The sequence below is a fragment of the Macaca mulatta genome, chromosome 7, assembly GCF_049350105.2.
Source record: "Macaca mulatta isolate MMU2019108-1 chromosome 7, T2T-MMU8v2.0, whole genome shotgun sequence".
NCBI lineage: Eukaryota > Metazoa > Chordata > Mammalia > Primates > Cercopithecidae > Macaca > Macaca mulatta.
Genome location: NC_133412.1, coordinates 88,935,210 through 88,960,119, shown reverse-complemented (window position 1 = coordinate 88,960,119; position 24,910 = coordinate 88,935,210). Strand labels below are relative to the sequence as shown.

The following is a 24,910-nucleotide window of genomic DNA, read 5'->3' as shown; positions in this document are numbered from 1 at the left end:
CATAAGCCCTCACACCTCCTACCAAGCTCCAAGGACTGTTCTGTTCTTCTGCCTACTCCCGCAATGCAGTTCAAACGGTTACCAGGGCTCTGCAGTGAGCTATTTTTCCAAAGACAGAAAAGCAACGCTGTGTGCAATCAGACGAAACTCCAGCTCTCATTATAACATCCAGCTTAAAGCCATATGTTAGCCAGTGGCAGGTATAAACTAGAACCCAGAATGGTCTAGATTTTGGGTTTCTACTTGGGGTTCTTTCTTCCATATAAATGATCTCTAAATTTCTTAAACCCTGATTCCCAACTTATACATGATGATCAGTGTGCCATTTGATGAGTTATGAACATTTTAAATGCTGCATACCTTGCCTGTATATACTAGGATGAAAGAGGAGAGAGAGAGAAAGAGAGAGACAGCAAGCAACACGAACACACAGGCAGATCAGGAAGCAAGAAATCTTCTCAGCGCAGACCACGAAAACCCCTCGGTAACTTACTCAATTTTAGAGTTTGAGGAAATGGCACAGGTAGTCCGATGCAAGCCCCCCGAGTTCAAAGAAAGGAAATGGAAGGACAGGGCAGACAGATGACGTGGCAACCATCCCTGGGAATGGCAATGCTGGACCCAGTTGTCCCTGTCCCCCACCAGCCTCATATGCCCAAGTCCCATGCACCCCTGGGGCTGCCATGCTGGCTGCCGAGCCATGGGCGCTGGTTTGGAGGCGAACTTCTTCAAGGAAAGCAGCTTCTTATCCCCCAGAAGTTCTGCCGATCATCTGTGCACTTTGGTTTTTACTTAAAATGTGATTTAACCAGCCTGCTCTACTTAATACTGCCTGTGCCACAGACAGAAAAATCCCATCTCCCACCCAGCAGCCTCCCTGGAACGAACACCTTGGCTGTCTCTCGCTACCTCCAAGTCAGGGGAACGCTGCAACTAGGATGGTGCTCAGAGACCCCACCTTTTATAGCCAGAGTCCCTGATTCACACCATATGCCCAAAGGAGGCGTGTTTCTAAGTGATGCTTCCAACTTCACCACCAGCCAAACTTAACTTTTGAACCACCCTATACACGCAAGTTGAGCAAGGCAATTCAGGACAAGATTAACCACGGGCCCACACGCTCCACGTCATCCCCACTCTGCCGAGAATGTCACACTGGCATACACATGAGGAAAGCAAGACAGAGGTATTAACACAACAAAGAGGCTTTTCAAGCACAGGAAGAAACCAGAACGATTGTACAAATAGGTTTAACTGGTGAGAGCTGAAGGGGCTCCAGATATTTTCCAAATACCTGGCATTGCAAAAATCACTCTCAGACAGTCATTCTGAAAGCTTTTGGTCTCTTAGATGAGATCCCTATTAAAAACTTCTGAAGGGGGCCCAGGATAGTGACACCATCATTACATGACAATTAGCCAAAAGCAAAGTCTTTGAGGCACAAGGCACACGTCCCAAGAAAGGAGGTGGGCTAAGCCAGGTCCCAGGGAACTTGGACACAAACTGCTTCACCATCTTGGCAACAGGGGTCGGCAAACAGGCAGAACAAAATGTGAGCTCCACGCCTGACTAAAAAAGGCATTGCAATGAGGCCTGGGGGCATGTGACCCCCTTCTAAATAAAGATCACCCCCACACTGGGAGCAGCTGACCAGAGCAGAGGCCTTCCAGGATAACCGAGACAAGTTCCTACCAACAACACAAAGCCAGATACCCCTCTCCTGGCTGCCTTCTCCTTCAGGGTCCACAAGCCCCTCCCAAGGGTCCACCTGAAAATGCAGGCCTGTGTCATGATGGTCTTAGCAGTCTGGGGAACAACGGCCTGCAGGAGACTGGCGCAGACCACACGGTGCTTAACAGAAACATCTCAGCTCTTCACAAGTAGCTTAAGTTCAAAAAAAAAAGTTAAGATGAAATACTACACATCACATGAGTGAAATTTCACTACAAAGACAATGTGTCCCTCTTCCCGCCATCCAGCAGGTGACTTACACATTCTTTTTTTTATTATTTTCCTTTCTCAAAGCTAGCCATAAAACTTAAAGTTACAAATTCTTTTTTTTTTTTTTTCCAGACAGGATTTCATTCTGTCACCCAGGCTGAAGTGCAGCGGCACAACCACAGCTCACTGCAACCGCCGTCTCCCCAGGCTCAGGCGATCCTCCCATCTCAGCCTCCCAAAATGCTGGGACTACAGGCACACGCCTCCACAACCAGCTAATTATTTAAATTTTTTTATATGAACAAGGTCTCACCATGTTGCCCAAGCCAGTCTTGAACTCCTGAACTCAAGCGATCCTCCTGCCTCAGCCTCCCAAAATGCTAGGATTACAGGTGTGAGCCACTGCTCCCAGCCTTAAATTTACACATTCTTAAACAGGTCCTCCACCTTGATCTAGCAGGTCAGCCATACCAACCTACACAGGAAAATGAGGGAAAGACAGTGCCTCTACTCCACAAGACAACACTGCCCTTATGAGCAGTGGCTGATAAACAAGAATATAAGAATATGTAGGGGGGAAAAAGTACTTTTTTTTTTAAACTACAACCTGCCTTCATTTTAAGTCAGTGAGATGCCATCAGTGAGATGGCAGTAAAATGTTTTCCTTTTGTCAATAAAAACAGCCATTTACTGCCTTCTCAAAGGCTCCAATCTGCTATTTTCCTGGTTTCTCATTTTGAGGGCAACAGGAAATGCAACAAACTCCAGGACTGCTGCTCCCAGTCAATGCCCTTCTAATTGAAATGAGGCTGCCCCAACAGCTAAGCCAGGTTCCAGTACAGCCCGGCCCTGCCTTCCCGGATTTCCTGGCAAAGCCCAGGCCTTCTCACACGCACTCAGGGTGACCTGAGTAGACCACAGGCTATTCATCCCAATGGGTTAAAAAGTACTTGGAGGCCGGGCGCGGTGGCTCAAGCCTGTAATCCCAGCACTTTGGGAGGCCGAGACGGGTGGATCACAAGGTCAGGAGATCGAGACCATCCTGGCTAACACGGTGAAACCTCGTCTCTACTAAAAAATACAAAAAACTAGCCGGGCGAGGTGGCGGGCGCCTGTAGTCCCAGCTACTCGGGAGGCTGAGGCAGGAGAATGGCGTGAACCCGGGAGGCGGAGCTTGCAGTGAGCTGAGATCCGGCCACTGCACTCCAGCCTGGGTGACAGAGCGAGACCCCGTCTCAAAAAAAAAAAAAAAAAAAAAGTACTTGGAGACTTGGTTGCAGTAAGGTCTTAGGTTTTGTTGGGGGTTTTTTGTGGGAAGGTGGGCATCTGCACCTGAAATGAAATACCAGAAAGGCTCCATGGCAAGCAAACAACAGGCACTTAGGCAAATTCACCGGGAAATAAGAAAACCACAGGCACTCAGGAGGATTCACCTCTGTCCCTCCCAGCACAGAACTGGCCTTCAGCATAACTGCCTTACAAAGTCATGAATGGCTTCACGCGCCAAGCTTCAACCTTTCAGACAATTTCCATACTACTCCATCATCTTTGACCTGTAATCATCCCGACAATGGCAGGAAAGAAAAGAGCTACCCACCACAGTGGTCCTCTCTTTCAACTAAGAGTTGCAGATGATTTTGGTCAGTACTCCTCAGCAGCAATGACAGCAACAATGACATGGTAAACATCTGCATTTCATAATCCTGGCACAACTGGCTCACTGAAGACTGCCACAATATGCTACTCTCGCTCAAGGGGAAAATGTATCTTCCTAACAATGAACCCTTCACAAAGCAGACGTAGTGCTTGCCCTTGGGGTGACAGCATACACTGGAGGATACACCCAGAATTTACAGTGGGGCACAAAGTGTCCCGTCAGGTGCTGGGAGACAGGCCTCCTGAAATCTGCAGAGCCCTTACATCCTTGAGAGGAAAAGGCAAGGCTAGAGTTCGGCCAGGTGAGCCGTGCCGGCTGGTCAGCACGGAAGAGCACCACGGGGGCCAAGGACTCGGCAGGCAGGCAGGAGGGTGGCACATGGAGTGTGGCATGTTGTCATGGGGTAGCTGTTGACCACTCAGGAGCTTCACGTGTACCACATGCCTATCCTATAGGGACTTGCCACAGGATTTCAGGTAGGGAAGCACATCAGTCCAAAGCGCACACTGGATGGCCGGGCGCAGTGGCTCATGCCTGTAATCCCAGCACACCGGGAGGCCAAGACAGGTGGATCGCCTGAGGTCAGGAGTTCGAGACCAGCCTGGTCAACATGGTGAAACACCGTCTCTACTAAAAATACAAAAATTAGCTGGGTGTGGTGGCGCGGTAATCCTAGCTACTCAGGAGGCTAAGGCAGTAGAATCACTTGAACCTGGGAGCCGGAAGTTGCAATGAGCCAAGATCGCACTACTGCATTCCAGCCTGGGTGACAGAGCGAGACTCCTTCTTCAAAAAAAAAAAAAAAAAAAAAAAAATGCATACTGGAAAGCTCCCCAGTGCTCGGTGGAACCACAGGGCACAAAGCAGAGAGAGGCTATGTCAATGCAGTAAGGGGGAGGAGCAGAGGAGGGCAGCTGAAGCAGCATTTCCATTCCATTCAGGAGGGAAAAGGCCTGGTGTGCAACTGGAGAAGGAAGTGTCCAAAGGACACTCACATTCCTGACATAAGAATCAGGGAAACAAGAGTGTGGCCCACTGAAGAGGGAATAGAAAAGAAAAAAAATAGGCAAAAGTGAGGAAACAGGGAAGACCATCAGACGCTGTAGTGAAATGCTCATGGTGGTCTGATATGAATGACAGGTCCTGGGCTCAAAAGGGTTCTGGGCTGGAGATATTTGGATGTTTAGGTGGAAACAGGAGGCAATGAAGTTACCAGTGGATGAGATGAGAACAAGGAAAGTGAAAAGAGAGCCCAGGATAGAACTCCAGCCATGCTATGATCTGAATGTTTACGTCCCCTCAAAACTCTTATGTTGAAACCTAATCCCCAATGTGATGGCTCTGGGAGGTGATTAGGTCATGAGGGTGGAGCCCTCACAAATGGGATTAGTGCCCTTTAAAAAAGAGGCCAGAAAAAAAAAACCCTCACCCCTTCCAACATGTGAAGACAGTGAAAAGGTGCTGTCTGTGAACCAGAGCGTGGGCCCTCCCCAGACAGTTAATCTGGTAAGCACCTTGAACTTGGACTTCCAGCCTCCAGAACTGTGAGCAGTATTTCTGTTGTGTGTAAGCCACTCAGGGTATGGGATTTTGTTACAGCAGCCTGAATGGACTATGTCAGGGGACCACCATTAACAGCCAGACTGAGGGAAGGGAGACAGAGAAGCAGCAGCTGTGGGGGCAGGAAGAGACTCATAAGAGGGTGGTGTCAGAAGACAAGGGAAGAGGAATCAACCACACTACATGTCAGGGGATGGCACACAACTATGTTCTTACTGAAAGGAAAGCGCTGTACACAGTTCTTTAAGGGTCAATCGCCCTTTAGGAATGACTCAAAAATGTATAAAATCCACTCCCAAATCCAAAAAGAACTGAGAAATACAGAAGTGTGCAGAGAAACCACAGAGGGATCACGTCGATAGTGGGAGTAGAGTCTACTATGCTGCCAGGCACTGCAGAGTCATGGCACAGAAGGAGTTTAAAGGACAGTGCCAAGTGAAAACTGTGCATCAGCATGACAAAATCAAGTAGGCTCAACGATTTCACACACACCCTTGACATGTTTCTCCAGATGTTCTCCTTAGTTCTACAGCCAGCCAACGGAAGATTAACTGAATGGGACTCTTCTTTTCGAATGGCCATCTTAACACTTATGTTGAACTCAAGGTAGCCATTCTGCCTGGACTCTCAATGCCGTACACGGAGCTCCCCAAATGATTCCTAAGGGTTCTGGCTGGAGAGGTGCAGGCTGTCAGCACTGCAGTGACCACTCAGCCAAAAAGATGATGAGGGGAAGAACTCCTGCTGTTAAAAGAAATGCTCTAAAGCAGCTTACCAACACAGAATGCAAGTCACATCTGTAATTTCAAATTTTCAAGTAGCCACATTAAGAATTAAAAAGAGTCAGGCATGGTGGCTCACGCCTGTAAACCCAGTACTTTGGGAGGTTGAGGCAGGCAGATCATCGGAGATCAGGAGTTTGAGACCAGCCTGGCCAACATGGTGGTGAAACCCCTCTCTAGTAAAAATACAAAAATTAGACGGGCATGGTGGCACATGCTTATAATTCAAGCTACTCAGGAGGCTGAGGCAGGAGAATCACTTGAACCCAGGAGGCAGAGGTTGCAGTGAGCCGAGATCGTGCCACTGCACTCCAGCCTGGATGACAAGAACGAAATTCCATCTCAAAAAAAAAAAAATAGAATTAAAAAGAAACAGGCAGCTGAAATTTATTTTAAGAACACATTTTACTTTAATATATCCAAAATGTTATATTTCAACATGTAATCAACATAGAAATTATTAATGAAATGGTGTACAGGGTTTTTCCTATATGTTTTGGAAATCTAGTGTATATTTTACACCTAAAGCAGTCCCAATTTGGACAAGCCACAGTTCAAGTACTCAATAAGCCATGTGGCTTACTCAATAAGCCGCTACCACACTGGACAATGCAGGTCTAAATGGAATCTATGCAAACCAAGAGAAAGTTCTGATTCAACTAGAAAATCTCCAGGAAATATGCCCATGCCTGAGTTTTCAGGACAGGAAGAAGGGAAGTAAATTTCCCTGAAAGCAGTTATGAATTTTATGTAAGTACTCCATTGTGAAATCACAACGAACATCAGCAGGGCTGGGATGGTCAAGAAGGCTGCAGGACATGGCCTTGGGGAAGCAGGTGACCAACCAACAGGTGTTATCAAGGCTCTGTCTGTCACCAGCAGAGCCCAACTTCTAACCATCATTACCTTTCCACGGTGCTTCTCCTTTATCCTTTTCATCTTCCAACAGCCCTATGAGGAAGGCAGGCCTTACCCCATTCCACATATGAAGAAACCGAAGCCCAGGCAATTTAAATAACTTGCTCATTTCTAGTTGCCCCTCTTAGACTTGGATCCAGAATGCAGGCCTCACCCCTATTCCAGGGGTCTTCAATAAGTAGCTGATCAGAAACAGCCGAAAACCCATGGCAAGCCCTACCTAGTTCCTGAACAACTCCCCACTTAATGACATTTCATACGGCACGTCCCTTCTGTAAAGAGCTTATGAGTTTTCAAAACATCCTCATGCCCATATATGATCACCGCTAAGGGATGTACCGACTGCCCTAGAAATAGTCTATAAAAGCCCAACTACAGCCCAGAGGGGCTGGCTCATCCAAGGTCATTCCTGGCCCTCATCACTACGTTCAACATCTCTCTTCTACTGCATGCTGCCTCCCTTGATAACACCTTTTACTTTTCAGATAAAAGTTTTAAATGTCAAGGTTATTTAAAAAACATTATTTTGTTGTTTTCTCAAACCAGTGGGTAACTTATGATAAGGCAGTTTTAATCAATCACACAAGTGACTTTACCATAAGATCTCCCTCCAACTCTGGCCAACCTTAAAGTGGCCTGACTGCATTCTCAGAGCTCTACGAGGTACTGGCTGCAGCCAGTGGGACCCCTGCCCTTACTAATCAATGTTCACATACACACTGATCCAATTCTGCAGAGTACAAAAGTGTGTGGCAGATCAGGGTACGCAGATCCTTTTCCTTCCTCGGGTCTGGCTGAAGGGGAACTGAAGTAAGGGCTACCTCTGAGGTCTGGCCTTTATTTTACACACTTCACCTCCGTGGGGTCTCACCTTTTATTTATTTTAGGCAAGTCTAACAATTTGGGGTTTCTTGGCTCTTTGTAACTGTAGAACATGGGTTCCTTGCATATTTAACTGGGCCAACACTTAAATAATAGCTATTTATAGCTAACACATTGACTTCCAACTAGTGAGGAAAAGCTTCCTAGCCAATATATGTAAATATTGCTGAATGCAATAAGGTGAAGGCTCAGCGTCACATTTTAATACCAAACAGCCTGGCTCTCAAGGAATTGATCACATTAAGGCAAGAGCTCAGTTATTCTCAAGGGAAAATAAGCATATTGCAGATAAATATACAAGAACTTCAAAATACCACTCTCTGACCCCCACAGCAATAAACACTTTCCAAACTTCCTTCACTTGTGAATTCTTAAGATTTTCACAACTGTTCAGTAAACAGGTATAAAAGAACGAAAACAGAATCCCAGAGATTTAAAAATGCACCCTGCTACACAGCTAACTGCAAGTACAGCTTGAACCTGGGACTTGTGGAAATGGGTCCAGAGGTCTCCCACCTGGGCCAGGTGCTCTGACATAACCAGGACACCTGAGCATCATAACATCATCACTAGGACCCAAGGACTGCTTTCATAGGATATGAGTGAGTGCTTTACTTTCCCTTTAGTTAACCATATTCCAAGTCCATTCAAACTAAGGAAGTCATGCAGAACAAAAAATATCACTTTGCACAAAGGATGAAAGAGCTGACACATAAGCAGCCCCCAGCTGTCAAGGCTCAGGGACTTCCAAGCACACCAGGTCACCTTTTCTCATCAGGAATTCAAAGCTGAAGGTCAGCAAGTTTCTAGCCCAGGAGTGTGGTGGATTATTTCTAACATGTGATTTGAATAGTCTTGACAGTAGCCATGATGGCCTCCAGCCATGCCACAGTCCCGCAATCCAAGAGTCCCAGATGCAAAGGAAAGCCAACCAAGACCCCCGCTGGGAACCACTTCCGCACAGCAGGCGTGCCACGTCCTAAATGCAACACGACTGCACCCTGCCCAGTGGAACTCGTGCATTCAGAAGAGAAGGGAGGTCAAGGAGGAGAAGGAGAGAAGAGAGAGAAGCAGAGAGAAAGCAGCAGTCAGCATCATTCTTACTTTTCTGGCAGCGGTTTGTGGTCCAGCAGCGGTAGTTGTACTCATTGTTGATGGTGGTCTTCTCGCACATCGGCTTCTCCTCCATGGTCCCCGGACACAGGTCCCCGCATTCCTTTGGGGGCTTATTCCCCACAATGTAGTTATTGGACACTGCATCCAGGATCAGGGACCAGTCCACAGTGGAGAGGTAACAGAGGTCAGCATTTTTCTCAATCCTGATGGCCCCCCGAGTAATGTTCCTCAGGTTGTAAAGCCCAATATCCTTGAGATTGGTCATCTCAAAGATGACCAGGGCGTAGTTGTAGAAGAGTTTCCAGCCGCGGATTACCGTGAGGTTGGGGAACAGGTCTCCGAGGCTCTCTAGGCCAGCCACTCGGAACAACAGCAAGTACTCGGTGATGACCGTGAGCTTGGGGAAGCGGTAGCTGCGGTAGTCCTCGGCCTTGGAGATGAGCAGGATGTGGAGGTAGCCCTCGATCACCGTGCAGTTCTCCAGGCGCTTCAGCTGCTGATAGTCGTTGCGGATGTCGATGCCCGGCCCACAGACTGAAGGGAGACAAGAGGGTAAACGTCTCAGTTAAAAGAAAATAATTTTTAAAACTATTTTTCCAACAATAATACAGTTGGTTTTTAGGAATCCTGTATTATTATTAAAGAAATAAGGTTTGGCCAGGTGTGGTGGCTCACGCCTGTAATCCCAGCACTTTAGGAGGCCGAGGCGGGCGGATCACGAGGTCAGGAGATTTAGACCATCCTGGTTAACACAGTGAAATCCCATCTCTAATAAAAATACAAAAAATTAGCCGGGCATGGTGGCGGGCACCTGTAGTCCCAGCTACTCGGGAGGCTGAGGCAGGAGAATGGCGTGAACCCGGGAGGCAGAGCCTGCAGTGAGCTGAGATTGCGCCACTGCACTCCAGCCTGGGTGACAGAGCGAGACTCCGTCTCAAAAAAAAAAAAAAAGAAAAAAGAAATAAGGTTCAATCATTCACGGCAAAGCTGTGGGTTGCAGACTGACAGTCTAGGTGGCTAACCAGTTAGCTGGCATTCATTCTGGGCCAGACTGTGCAGCACACACCAACCGACTATGGGAGAGGCCATCCCCGTCAACCTTGCAAACTAAAACTTACAGCCCAGGGGCACACAGAGGGACAGGCGAAAGTTAAATCTGCAACCCAGGCCAGCCCGATTCCACCACTGCACACTCCTGGTCCCTTCTGCAGAGTGTCAGTTGCCAAGGCCTGAGCAACAGCTCAGCAGCCAACTATCAATAACTTACTACTGCACCCTGCCTGAAGGGTACAGGGCAATCAGTCTACTCTATGCTGGAAAACTGTCACTGTGACCTGGAAAGTGGGGACTCCAAAACGCATATTCGACATGAGCCAGGTAGACTGTGTTCTCCCCATATCTGCATTAATGTAAACATAAAGGATAACCTAAGATTAAAAACATGATTTTTTTATGAATAAAAGAAGCATAAATTCCAACTTTAAGAGTTTTATTGATCAAGAAAGCATGCTTCCTACAGAGAGTTTAGAGGTAATAACAACAACAACAAAAAAAAACAGTAAAAATCATCAACGATCTCAATATTCCAAGATAAACAATGTTAACACTATGCCAATTATCCACTCTCTATAAATGAAGGCAAGTGAAATCAGACAAAAATACGACATTTGTAAACACACTTCCTTCACTTAACATTCTACTAAGTCAATACATGTCCTTCTACAACATCATTTTAAGGGGACAGTAATTCCAGGGTATGAATACACACCATGAGGCTTTTTTTTTTTAACCAATCCCTTATTGTTGGACATTTAGGTTAGCTCCTGTTTTGCACATTATAAACAACACTCCAGTGAACATTCTTGGCAGATACCCAAGGCTATTTTCTTAGGATAAATCCCTAGAAGTAGAATTGCTGGGCCAATGCATTTGTAGATTTTAAAGGCTTTTCATAAAATGGTCTCAGTACTGGATGACTTATTTTCTAAATTCTAGGCACAGACACACACCAAGAAAACTTTTTGTTATAACCTTTTTTAGGATTTAATAATCCCCAAGTCCACCATTAAAGCTTCTCAGATAGAGTGAAGTTTTCTGATGGATGTAATTAATTTGGGAAGCACCCAACGTGTATGACACCATGAGAAATGCTAACAGGCAGTGCCCTGACCTCTGAGGAGGCTCATGGTAAAGGCAAGGGGCTAAGATCCATGAGGAAAAATTGTCACATGAGGCAGGTGGTCAGCGGTGTGCACACAGCAAGTCCACTCTAGATGTGAATGGAATTAAGCAGGACAGACAAGAGGTGGTGTCCAAGCTTCGTGCCACTGTGCTGAGGGAAGCTCTCGGCTTCCCTGATTCCACACTGCTCTGCCTTCTACCTTGCCTCTAAATGTTGGTTGCTATCCTCAACCATTTCCTCTGTCACCTCATCCACACAAGTGGCTTCCTGTGCCACTCATACTCTAGATGATGATCAAATTCATGTCACTAGTCCAGACTCTTCTGAGCTCTAATGTATATATCCATCTGAGTATATCCACTGAGGTGTCTAATAACTCATTCATTCCCCCACAAAATCCACCTTCCAAGCTTCTAAACTGTAGTACTCTCATTCTCTGAGTTGCTCATGTTAAAAATCAAAGAGTCATTCCTGATTCTTCTCTCCTCTCACACCTCACATATTTAGTCCAGCAATAGACCTCAGGGTTCAAGCTCCCAAGGCTATGAGAATCTTGGTTGCTCTTCCCACAAGGCCGTCCCACCTCATTCCTCCCTGAGCAGCACACTGTTCCTCGACAACCCCACACACTTCCCTCCCAAAGTACACCACTCTCTGCAGGACATGGCTCTGGCCTTTCTTCTCATGGTCTCTCTCATCACTACCAACACAATGGCAGCTCCAGTTGGTTCACTATTATATCCCCAGTGCCTAAAACAGTACTTGGTGTGCTAAAACAGTACCTGGTGTGCCTAAAACACTACTTGGATGCATCACATGGGACACATGCAGAATGAGTGAACTTCATCATTCATTCAGTGTCCGTGTGTCTCCACTACTTTAGCTCTGATCTGAGCCACCATCATCTCCAGCTTGGCCTAAAGCAACATATTCCCCATGATCCAGCCTCCCCACGGTCCATCCCTGTCCCAACACCATCCCACAAGACTCCACAGGAGTCGCCAACCTCCAACACACTGAGCTCCTCCTCTGCTCATACCCTGCTGCCCACAGTGCTTCTGCTCCTTCAGGAGGTTGCCCCATTCTCTCACCATGTGAGTCTCCACTCAAACGTAACCTCCTCAGAGCTTGGCCTAAACACCTTACCTTCAACTATTCCCCCAACTCCTCCCTCCCTACCTCTCATTTCTCTTCTCACTTCTCTGAAAGCTCATTTTATATAATATTTTTAATAATCTTGTGCGTGAAACAAAGTTTGTGTACAATGAACCATTTTATTACCCTTTGTGGAGGTGTTTGAGGGAATCTGGGCATGTGTGGAAAAGACACATCACATCTGAAGGGGGCCAGGAGGGTCTTTTTTCCCTTGGGGACACTAAATTAACTGTGGGTCGTGCGCCTGAGTTTTGACTATGACCCGTCACATGAGGTGAGGTGTGGAATTTTCCACTTGTGGTATCATGTCAGTGCTCCAAAAGCTGAAACTTTTGGAGCATTTTGGATTTTGGATTTTTGGATTAGAGATACTCAATCTGTATAAAGTGTTAGGCATCTATTTACTTGTTATTTCCAACAGATCACAAAATTCAGTACCTAGTGGAAGAACATGAAGACATAGACTGAAGCAAGCTGAACTTCATACTGCAATCAAACTGCAGACAGGAGGAAAGAATCTGCTTCACTTTGCCATCTGGCCCCCCTTCCACAGCCAGTGTTGACCACTAGTTAAGAGACGCCACGCTACAGAGCTGGAACTGTGAATTTCCTTCAAATGAAAGGGCAGTCTCCATACTCGACACTTTTCCTCCCATTTACGAAGAAAAGAGAAAAAAAGCAGGAAGAAGTTACCCACTTATTCTGGAAGAAAAGACAAGCCCAAGCCACAGAGCATGAGGCAGGGCCTAGGAACCAGCTGTTTTGGATCCTATGACTGACACCATTGGTCTTCAGGATGTTCTGTGATAGAAACAGTGAAAAAGAAAACCAAGCTGGACCATGAATGATAGCAGCGTTCAGGAGGTGCAAGCCACAAACAGGAAAGAGAATAAAACATGCTCCACTGGTGCCATGAAATAATTCATGCACCGAGGGAGTACACAGTAAACACAGCACAGGAGGGAAAGACACACCCTTTGTGGCTACTCACTGATGATTAAAAGGAAAATGCAAAATACCCTTTCTCCCTTCTCAAAAGAACTGATATTGGCATGATCCAAAAACAAACCCAAAAACTTTAGGAATGTGAAATCCCAGGCAGCCCTGTAAAGAATAAGACAAGCAGGGAAGCAGAGAGAAGGGGTACAGCTGGAAGATGGGGACAGTGGGGCTTCAGCAAGTCCCCAAAGCCAGAGAATGGCAACAGCAGAACCAAAACAGATGGGGGTGCTGGGAGGCAGGGAAGGGAGTTGGGAGGGACAGGCAGGGGCTTGGTACCTGGGTAAAATTCACTTCTACAAAGATGTCATTTTATTTAATTGATTTTTAGACATGGTCTCACTCTGTCATCCAGGCTAGAGTGCTGCAGCACAATCATGGCTCAATGCAGCCTCAACCTCCTGGGCTCAAGCAATCCTTCCACCTCAGCTTCCCAAGTAGCTGGGACCACAGGGGTACACCGTAACACCTAGGGGGTTTTTTTGTGTTTGTTTTTTGTTTTTAATTTTTTGGCAGACAGAGGGTCTCCCTATGTTGCCCAGGCTTATCTCCAATTCCTGGGCTCAAGCAATCCTCCAGCCTCAGCCTCCAGAAGTGCTGGCATTACCACCACATCTGGCCAAAAGATGCCATTTTAAAGAAAGCCTAAAAAGTCAGGCACAGTGGTTCACACCTGTAGTCCCTGCATCTTGGGAGCCCAAGGCAGGTAGACTGCTTGAGGCCAAGAGTTTGAAACCCTATCTCTACTAAAAATACAAAAATTAGCCAGGGGTGGTGGTACACGCCTGTAATCCCAGCTACTTGGGTGGCTGAAGCACGAGAATCACTTGAACCCAGGAGGCAGACGTTGCAACGAGTCAAGATCACACCACTGCACTCCAGCCTGGGAGACACAGAGCAAGAGTCTGTCTCAAAAAATAATTAAAAAATTAAATTAAATTAAATTTTAAAATGAAGCCTTTCAGTTGAAATGAGCACTGTTAACAAAATACTCCTAGGTATTTTCTAAAGATCAAGAGGCAGAATGTCTGCTCTAAGAACTTAGGTGAATGGCTTATACAAGCTATACATATTTTGAAAATAAATCCCTAAGACCTAAATGTTAATAGGAGAAGGGCTAATGAAAAGCATTTGGCTGAGAAAACCCCCCAAAGCTGTGTATCTAAGTATTTGGAAGAGCTACATGAGAGTTGTAACTTATATCTTAGACATAACCTTGTGGACCTAGAAAAAGAAAAACAGCGTGACTCCCATGAGCCCGGAGTGCCCTTTACCAGCTCCTGCCCTCAGGCAGACACACCTCACCTCTAAATCTCATCTTCCTCACCTGCAAAACCAGCTGTCACTACCTACCCTATAGAAGCTGGCATAAGAATCAGGTAAGTGCTTCTGTGTTACTGCAAACAGTAATAACTTTTAATAGCTGTTATTAAGTAAATATTAATGGAAATATTGATCTATTTTGTTGCCCCAATGTAAATATTACTAATATACAACAAAGGAGGGTGGCATGAATTAGCAAAATTATTGATTATCCTTCTGTCAACAGTTCCATTAAAGAATGTTATAGTTACCCATTTAGCTAAAATGGATAACTACGTGATCCACTCTTCTTTAAAAATATGGGATAGGTTGGCTGGGCGCGGTGGCTCACGCCTGTAATCCCAGCACTTTGGGAGGCTGAGGTGGGCGGATCACGAGGTCAGGAGATCGAGACCATCCTGGCTAACATGGTGAAACCCCGTCTCTACTAAAACTACAGAAAAAAATTAGCCGGGTGTGGTGCACTCGGAAGGCTGAGGCAAGAGAATGGCGTGAACCCGGGAGGCCGAGCTTGCAGTGAGCTGAGATCGTGCCACTGCACTCCAGCCTGGGTGAGAGTGAGACTCAGTTTCAAATTTAAAAAAAAAGGAAAAAAAAAGAAAAAGAGGCCGGGCGCGGTGGCTCACGCCTGTAATCCCAGCACTTTGGGAGGCTGAGACGGGCGGATCACGAGGTCAGGAGATCGACACCATCCTGGCTAACATGGTGAAACCGCGTCTCTACTAAAAAATACAAAAAAACTAGCCGGGCGAGGTGGCGGGTGCCTGTAGTCCTGGCTACTCGGGAGGCTAAGGCAGGAGAATGGCGTAAACCCGGGAGGCGGACCTTGCAGTGAGCTGAGATGCGGCCACTGCACTCCAGCCTGGGCAACAGAGCGAGACTCCGTCTCAAAAAAAAAAAAAAAAAGAAAAAAAGAAAAACAAAAAGAAAAGGGATAGGCTTAGCTTACAGTTGGAAATAAAAGACGTTGGGAAACATAATTAGCCTTCTTTTACTACAGGTCTACAGGCACACTGTGAAGGTAAAACACATTAGTGAACCAATCATCATCTTTAATTTTGATGGTAAAACCCAACGTAACAAAACCTTTGGGCTTATATGAGAAGCCGATTTTGCCTCAGTAAGCAGCACACTATAATAGTTCTTTACTTCTCTTAAAATGAATCCTTTGGAACCAATAACTTAGTACAACAAAAACCCTCTCTAGACACTATCCCTCTGTGAAAGTCAAAATGATTTAAGAGGTTAAGAGAGGATTAGTGTATCACTGAATTTTGCACAAGGAAGACAGAGCAACCATCCCTCTACCAAGTGGCAAATTAAATGAAAGAAAAGTTTTAATAGAACAATGGACAGAACCCTGGGAACACAAAGACAGGGCCCCACAACTCCCTTATCTTAGAGGAAGTCAGGAAGACTTCTCAGCGGAGAGGACCCTGAAAGATGAGCAGGGTCTTGCCAGGAAGGGTGGGGGGCAGGGTACTCCAAGCAGAGGCAGAAGCACACCCTGGGAGGCAGCTAGAGCTGATGCCTGGTTGCAGTTGAGAGAACCCCAGGGGTGCAGCCCACGTGGCAGGGAGCACAACAAAGGCAATGGGACAGATGCTAGAAAGCAAACTGAGACAAAAGTGTGTGGGAGGTCAACTTCACTTTGCATGTAGGAGGACGGTGTTGAAAGTCCTCAACATGCATCAGGACCACTTGAAGGACTTGTTAAAACACAAGAGGTGAGGTCCCAAAATTTATGTTTCTAATATGCACTCAGGTGATGCTGATGCTGCTGGCCTAAGCAGCACCCTGTGAAACCCACTGCCCTAGGAAATAATTGAATAACCCACCCCACCACCTGTCACTACTCTCCCTACCCACCTTATCTGCAGTGTGGTGCAGGTATAGCCTGTGCACCTGTTACTCCTCAAATCGACATTCACTCTCTCAAAAAACCCCAAGAAGCCCGTAGAAACTATGCACGAAACAAAGCAAAGCAGAAGAAAAATGGGGTGGAGACAGACTCTCCCTAGTACATGATCCTCCCGTGCTGTGCCCTTCAAGGTCTGAGCATACCCTCCTTGTGCTCAGAGAAGAGAGAGCATGGGTTTCTTTAGGCCTCATTCCTAATAGAAAAATCAGAGATCAGAAAAGGAGGAAAAAGACAATGTTACGATAACAAACACTACTGACACTTCAGTTTGTTACAGTAGAATTTTCTGTGTAAGTGTAAACAGACACAATTCATGTTAAGCCCTTTATCTTCATGTGTCAATCAGAATGTTTACATTGTATATGTACATTCCCATTTCACACAGACAGCAATCCTGGCCACCTAACACATTCAGTAACTGAAGGCAATGATAAGAATGTAAGAGATTACCATTATAGAGGTAACTCTGAGAACAGAAATTAAAAACTAAGTGCAATTTGAATGTGAACACTGTTATTTACTGCCACAAGAGCCACCTACATCATGCACATAAACAAAATAAATGGACACATAAAGGGCAGTCTTGAAGGCTCAGAATGTTAAAACAGAGTGCTACATATAGCAAAGAACTTACAAAGATGGGTAGGATGTTTCTATCCTGCCATGCCAATTAAGACACAGAAACTTTAACGGGAATTAATTCAAAGACTAAAGGGAACGCAAGCCCCAGTGTCCCCTCCACTTAAAGCATCTGTAGCCAAACAGATTGACGCAGAATTGGTGCAGAGCTGTATTTGCAACAACTGTTTTCCTGGATCTTCATAAAAACAACTTTATCTGCTCTGACAGTTACTCCAAATGCCTTTCTGATCTTAAAATATCCCAAAGCCCAATACTCTCTAAGTCTCTATATTTCAAAAAGCACCCTTATAAGAGTCTCTAATCCTTTCTAATTATCCACAGCTCCCATGGGTGGCTGGCTTCTCGATGAAGCAGGACACCAGGAGCTAGAGTCCCTCAGAGTCAGAGCTCATCGCCTCACTATGAGGCCTTCCGAGGGGCAGCCCCTGCCTAGTCCCACACCCTGTCCTCACTACCACCTAGCACCCACCATGCATGAAACAGCACCCTAAACCTCTGAAGGGTAGACTGTACAGCCAGAGGATGGTGCTGTGAGGTGCAGCCAAGCTAGGACAAGGCCCATGCTAAGCACGCACCTGCAAAAACCAGGCTCCTCCTCTCTCTCTCTCTCTCTCGTGACTTTCAACTTTCTGCTCAGAACCAGGCAAATGTCCTAAATAAAAGTCAGCCCTGTGTCCCCTGTCCTCTCACTGGCTTCGTTTTGTAGAACACATTACATCATTCCAGTTACAGTTCACATCCTCATTTCAAAAGCATTTTACTTTGCCCTACAATGCTCCAGTTTCCTTAAGTGACCTGTACTCTTTTCAATTAGCCAGTTATCTAAGTCTAGCTGATAACAGTGTAGAAATCCCACTCATCTGTTCCCCTACCCTGCAGTGTGATTCTTCATGGATGTGGTGTCAAAACAGAAGCTCCCTGAAATACTGAGGCTTTCTATCTGATCTGGGGACTTTCCTAGAGAGGAAAAGGACTGGGCTAGTATTCAGAGACCAGCTACCTCTTGGTTCCATCACTAACCACCCACCACATGGCCAGAGGTTAGTCACTACATCATTTGAGTTCATGCACAGGAAGGAAATCCTCTCACATGCAACAAGCTGGATGAAGCTTGAGGACATTATGCTAAGTGAAATAAGGCAGTCACAAAAGAAGAAATCCTGCCAATTCTGCTCATAGGTACTCAAAGCAGTCAGACTCACAGAGACAGCAGAAAGTGGTTGCCCATGGCTGGGGCAGGAGAGAATGGGAGTTATTAATGGGTACAGAGTTTCCGTTTTTCAAGATTAAAAGTGTTCTAGATACTGATTGGACAGAAGTGTAAATGTACTTAAACTGTACACTTTAAAATGTTAAGATGGGAGGACAGCGGGCCCAGTGGCTCACGCGTGTAATACCAGCACTTTGGGAGGCAGAGGCGGGTGGATCACGAGGTCAGGAGTTCAAGACCAGCCTGGTCAACATGGTGAAAACCCATCTCTACTAAAAATACAAAAATTAGCCAGGCGTGGTGCCTGGCACCTGTAATCCCAGCTACTGGGGAGGCTGAGGCAGGAGAATCACTTCAACCTGGGAGACAGAGGTTGCAGTGACCCAAGATCGCACCATGGCACTCCAGCCTGGGCAACAGAGCAAGAATCCGTCTCTTTTTTTAAAAAAAAAAAAAAAAAAAAAAAAGAAGAAGAAGGGAGGCCGGGTGTGGTGGCTCATGCCTGTAATCTCAGCACTTTGGGAGGCTGAAGCTGGGGGATCACTTGAGGCCAGGAATTCGGGAACAGCCTGGCCAACATGGTGAAACCCTGTCTCTACTAACAGTACAAGTTAGCCAGGTGTGGTGGCACACCCCTGTAATCCCAGATACTCAGGAGACTGAGGCATGAGAATCGCTTGAACCCAAGAGGCGGATGTTGCAGCGAGCTGAGATCGCGCCACTGCACTCCAGCCTGGGTGGCAGAATGACACCCTGTCTCAATAAAAAAAAAAAGATGGTAAGTTTTATATGTATTTCACCACAAATTTCAGTATGGGGGAAAGCTCTGCCACATTTTAACACAAGTGTAAGTGGACAGCTGAGGGCAGACCACACAGCCCATCCACCACCGAGAACGAAGGGGAACCCAGATGGAAGGAAAGCAGGTTCAACCACAGCTCTGCTGCAGATACAGCACACACAGGCCAGGCATTTAAAGATGCCACCCATACCAGGTGTGGCTGTGGGCCTGCATCCAGCACAGTCAGATTCATCAGGACACAAATAGAAGGGTCCCCCAGGAGTGCTGCACTGACTCCTCAGGGAAATGGGCTCTGGGCACACAGCCACAAGCAGGCAGGGGTGGCAGAGCAAGTGGACGCCCGCATGCAACCTCTGTATTGAGTGGGCAGGAGCTAAAACACTGTATGCAGCCAACCACTCTGCCAAATGAAGTGTAGCAGGTTCTCACTAACTGACATGATTCAAGGGCAGAAGCTACAACCCATTGTACTGATTTTCTAAGTCTGAGTGTTCTTCACATCTGTACCTCAACACAGTTCTTCCTTTGTAAAATGCAGCAGGGTTACTACAAGGGTCGATCACTGGTCGAGCCTGTCCCAGCGAGCCCCTGCCTTCCCTTCAGTGATCACTCCCACTCTTGCCAAAGCCTTTATACCTGCTACAACTTCTGCATTTACTCTTCTGCTCTAACACCTCCAGATTCACCTCTTCCCCCAAAGGAGTACTTTTTCCACTGCGTGCTCATCCGAGCATCCGGAGGACAATCCGCATCCCTGACTTCTTCGCTGAGGCCTGCTACAATTTCTACTAAGACCAGGCAACCTCGGCATTTAGGACTTCTCCATCCACACCCACAGGAACCTCTGCCCCCCAGCTCAGCCGGACAGCAACCCCATGGAGGCCAATCCCATCATCAGCCAGGAGAGGATGTCTAAAACCAGAACTCTCAGCTTCCCAAAAAAAAAAAAAAAATTCACCTGAAGACCTTTCTCCCGAGCAGCTCAATCCCGCTCTGCTCCAGATGACAGCCAATCATAGCCCAACACTCAGGCCTTCTGGTAGTAACATTTTCTTATCTGCACTCTAGCAGTGGTATCAACCAAAGGCAAAAACAGAAGAAAAACACTGCTACAAAGTGAAGCCCTGGGTCAGAAGCCATAAACCATCATAAACCACAATAACCTGGGTTTTGGGGATGTGCCAATTTTCTTGGTATACGGATTTTTTCTTAATAGGTATATTCCAGGAACACATACTTTGTCTACAATACCTTGCTAAAATCTCTTTGTTGACAAGGTGAAGAAATATGAACTACATCCGAATAGCTTAGTAAATGTTCAATTTACCCTCCAAAGTGCTGATTAATGAATAGACCAAGGAAGGTCTCTAGTGGAAGGACACAGGGCTCTTTCTGAGTACTGTATATTTCAACATTTTTATCAATTACTTGAAGGATGGCACAGATAAAATGTTTATCTAATTCAAAGATGACAAGTTTCCAGGAGCAATGGCAAATACATTGGATGACAGAGTCAAGAGCTAAAAAGATCAACAGATTGGAATTGCAATAGAGAGGAAATAAATGCTATTTGGACACTTGGGTGCAAAAAAAGAAATGCACAAATGTAGGAGGTGTGAAAAAGACTTAGGAGATTTAATTGGATATAATTTCTGTATGTGACGATGTGATGTTGTGGCTGCCAAAAAAAAAAAAAAAAGAAGAAGTCAGGCAGTCTTAGACTGTACCTAAGGGAGACTTAGTAAGGGGCCAGGGGAGAGACCCTGAAAACTGGGTTTCTGCCTCCATACATTAAGAGACATAAGTCAGTGGAAGAACATCCAAGTGGGAGCAGGGACCAGAAGTCCCTTCTCATGGAGAACAGCTGCAGAAACCCAGCACACAAAGGTCTCCAAGGAGGGGGACTGATCAGGCTCTTTATGACCCTGCTGGGGGACAGAAACAGAAAACAGATCAACACAGGGTGAGAGATTGTGGTTTCAGGTAAGAACAGACAGTAGGATTCATTTGAAACCAGACTGGACTGCCTAAAGAGATAATGAAGATTTCTGCGGAGCTGCACCTTTCTGAGATTGTATAAGCCTGATGTGATTTACTATGATAACTCTTTTGGGGTGTTATTTGCTCTGTTTTGCAGCTAAGGAAACTGATGGTTAACAATGACCAAATGACCTACCTGGGATCACTCAGGTAATTTAGGGAGCAGAGCTGAGGCTTAAATTGAGATGACCTCACATGATTCTAGGGGTAGAAAATTCCTCTTTGGAAGTATCTCTTAAGGCTGACAAGGATGCTACAGCCAGGTGCATATGATGGAAGAGGGGCTCTCTCACACACATCGTGCATGTTGAGAGCCATCTGACCAGAATGGGCACTTCTTTAAAGCCTCTGAGAATAGAAACCTCTGTCAACCCCAATGCCTTGACCTGTCAAAGGCAGGCAACATATGGAGCTTGTAAAAAGCTTTACAGAGCTTCACTTTGTATCTCATAACCCATATGTAAAGGAATAAAACTGACTTACTGGGGAAAATACTATTATTTCAGCCTTTATATTCCACTGAAAAGCATACACTGTTTGCACAAGTTAACTATACTGTGGAATATCAAATGTTTTTGTTCACAACCCATAGAGGGAGAAAAAAAAAATAAAGACAGAAAACACAATCTAACCCAGCTACATGAACTCCTCCTGCACATACAACACTTTCCTTAGAGGACAGAAATGGATCTCACAAATTTGGAACACAAGATTTCCACTTCATCAGGCAACTGCCACTCATCACACCCTGTTTCTATTAAATCCCATTCCCTTCATTATCTCCACACTTAGCGTTCCTTCCACACACTGCTTACACACAGTTCAAACTTTCCCCTGAAAGCCACAGGAAAGTTGGCCTCCCTGACCTCGGCGCACCCATTCTTTATTCATTGCTGATGCTCAGATCACACAAAGATCCCTTCATGCTAAGAAAGTTTCCACCCCACCAGAAAATCTATACATTCTTCCATGGAAATTGAGAAGTACATTTTTTTTTCTCTTTTACAAGTTCCAGTTGAGAACAATATAATTCTCAAACAGATGGAGAGCTCAGACAAGCATGAGTAACCCTTGCCTTTAAAGCAAACCAGGCAGTGAAGTGTGAGGGGCCAAGTGTCAGTCACTGGCACCTGCATCCCCCCACCCTGGTCTGGCCCAGGAGCACCGGAGGCTGAGGTCCAAAAAGAAAAAATGGGGAAAGTCAGGCTGCCACAACCGCATCACTCCAGGAAGGTGCGGATGTTCACAGAGCCACACAGCAGTACAAGTGGGGGTCCCTAAGCCTCCCTATGGCTCATCTTCTCTGAAGGGCTGACAGGCATGCTAATGGATTGTCGTAGAGGATTAATGAGCCTGCCATGGGCCAGGAACACATGAATGAACGGTGCAGTGACATCTTTGAGGAGCCGCCTCACCCCTTTAATAACCCTCCAATTTTGTTTCCCTGCACCCTTGCGCTCCAGCACGAACTCTGTTAATTTGCTTAAAAGTCAGCAGCATGTTACATCATGTAGACAAGAACAATTAGGTTTTTTTAAAAAAAAAAAATCCAGAGGAATAAAAGTATACCAATTAAGTACAAAAGGGATCAATGTAAATGTTCCTTGGTACCACATAAAGGACACATTTCCAAATGGTCACCAGAAATGAGGCAGGTGCTGCCAAGCAGCATGCTGACAAAGTCAGAAATGTCTCCCATTACTCCTCTTTATGATAGCACGAGTGCAGCCTTGAAGAAGTCTACCCTTGACAGTGGGCAGAAACAGAAGACAGGAGGTCAAGCCAGGCAGTGGCTCATGCCTGCAATCCCAGCACTTTGGGAGGTCAAGGCAGGCATACTGTTTGAGGCCAGGAATTCGAGCCCAGCCTAACCAACATGGTAAAACCCCATCTCTACTAAAAATACAAAAATGAGCATGGCATGGTGGCACACACCTGAAGTCCCAGCTACTCAGAAGGCTGAAGCACGAGAATCACTTGAACCCAGGCGGTGGAGGTTACAGTGAGCTGAGATCATGCCATTGCACTCCAGCCTGGGTGACAGAGCAAGACTCCATCTCAAAAAACAAACAAAACAGGAGGTCATTCAATCAGGGAACAAAAACATCCCTGGAAGGTGGAGACGACCCAAAAGGCAGGCAAGCCGCTGTGCCCAGTGCACCAGGGAGGCAGCAAGCCCCAGGCACCCACCAAGCGAGTCTACAGCGTCCTCTGCATTCTGCAGCGGGAGGCAGGGCTGCTGGATAGCAGCCCCATTCAGCAGCTTTGTGGACCAGTCCTCCTAGGGACCTGCTGTAGAACAAAGCTCAAGGTGTGAAGGAAAACAAAACCCAAAGCATCAAATCCCCACAACAGGGTGGTAAATCCTGTCCCCCCTACATGGAAGTGGCACTACTCCAAGGCAAAGCGAATGCTCCCCCGCCCATGGCCAACATCATCTCTATGCCTGCTCTATTCTGCTCATCCAGGACCCAGCTTCCATGACCAAATACATCTTCGAGCCACAGCACAGCAGCCTACAGTTGCTGAATGGCACAGCAGGAGACAGCAAGGATGTTCATATGGGGTCAGGGGGGCACTGCCAGCTCTCCCCACACAGCCCTGGGTTAGGGAACCACAGAACATGCTCCACCAGCCCCTCCATGCTCTCTAGGAAACACCACGGGCAAAGGGAACACGGGACAAAGGGACATGGGACAAAGCCTTGGCAAAATGCAATCACACTGGAGACTAAGGATCCAGGGTCTCCCACTGCTCCACCACTCATACCTCCCACCCAGGCTTACCCCACCGTGAGGCCCCTAGCATCCAGGGCGGGGGTGGCTACGTCTATATCCCGCCTACTGATGTCCCCATACTATCAAGCAGCTCTTACCAATGTATCAGGTGGTAAACGACAGACTCTCACTGACTCCATTTTTAAATTCTGGGACATATGACCCACAACATCTTAGGTAGGTATTGTGGGAAAGAGCTTTTAGATAATGGCTTTGATTCCTTGAGGGTAGGCCCCAATTTTGTTTATATTGTTGACCAGAGCTTGGTACTAAACAGAGTTTCCAAATGTTACTGGAAAGTCCAATCTTACCATCATCTTACATTAAGGTTTCCAGGGTATGGTAAATACACTTCTGAAAATTAGAGAAATGCAAACTAAGATATTTTTAACTTGGCTGGGCATAGTGGCTCATTCCTATACTCCCAGCGCTTTGGGAGGCCAAAGCAGCAGGACTGCTTGAGCCCAAGAGTTCAAGACTATAGTAAACTACGATGATGACACCACTGCATTCCAGCCTGAACAACAGAGCAAGACCCTACCTCAATCAATCAATGTTCTTTTTTTCTTTGGAGCCAGGGTATCACGCTGTCACCCAGGCTGGAGTGCAGCGGCAAGATCTCAGCTCACTGTAGCCTCAACTTCCTGGGCTCAAGTGATCTTCCCACATTGGCCTCCCAAGTAGCTGGGACCAAAAGCAAGCACCACCATGCCCAGCTAATTTTTTGTAGTTTTGGTAGAGATGGGGTTTCACCATGTTGCCCAGGCTGATCTTGAACTCCTGAGCTCAAGTGATCTGCCCACCTCAGACTCCCAAAGTGCTGGGATTATAGGCATGAGCCACTCTGTGCCTGGCCAATCAAAGAAATATTTTTAACTTCACATATTCACATATAAAAAACTACCAATCTAATAACACCAAGCTTGAGTGAGGACATGGGGCAAAAGGCACTCGCCTACTTTTGGAAGGGGCATATGTGTACAAGTCATTTTGGAGGACAGCA

General features: G+C 46.3%; 1 protein-coding gene across 2 annotated transcripts in view; it reads right to left on the bottom strand.

Annotated features, from left to right (window-relative positions):
* The window catches only part of IGF1R (insulin like growth factor 1 receptor), a 319,009-nt gene that overhangs the window by 250,915 nt on the left and 43,184 nt on the right, over positions 1 to 24,910 (bottom strand). For both annotated transcript variants that reach the window (XM_015143119.3, NM_001261352.1), the window contains 1 exon segment: positions 8,845 to 9,390. In XM_015143119.3, coding sequence (XP_014998605.1) covers positions 8,845 to 9,390 — 546 coding nt within the window.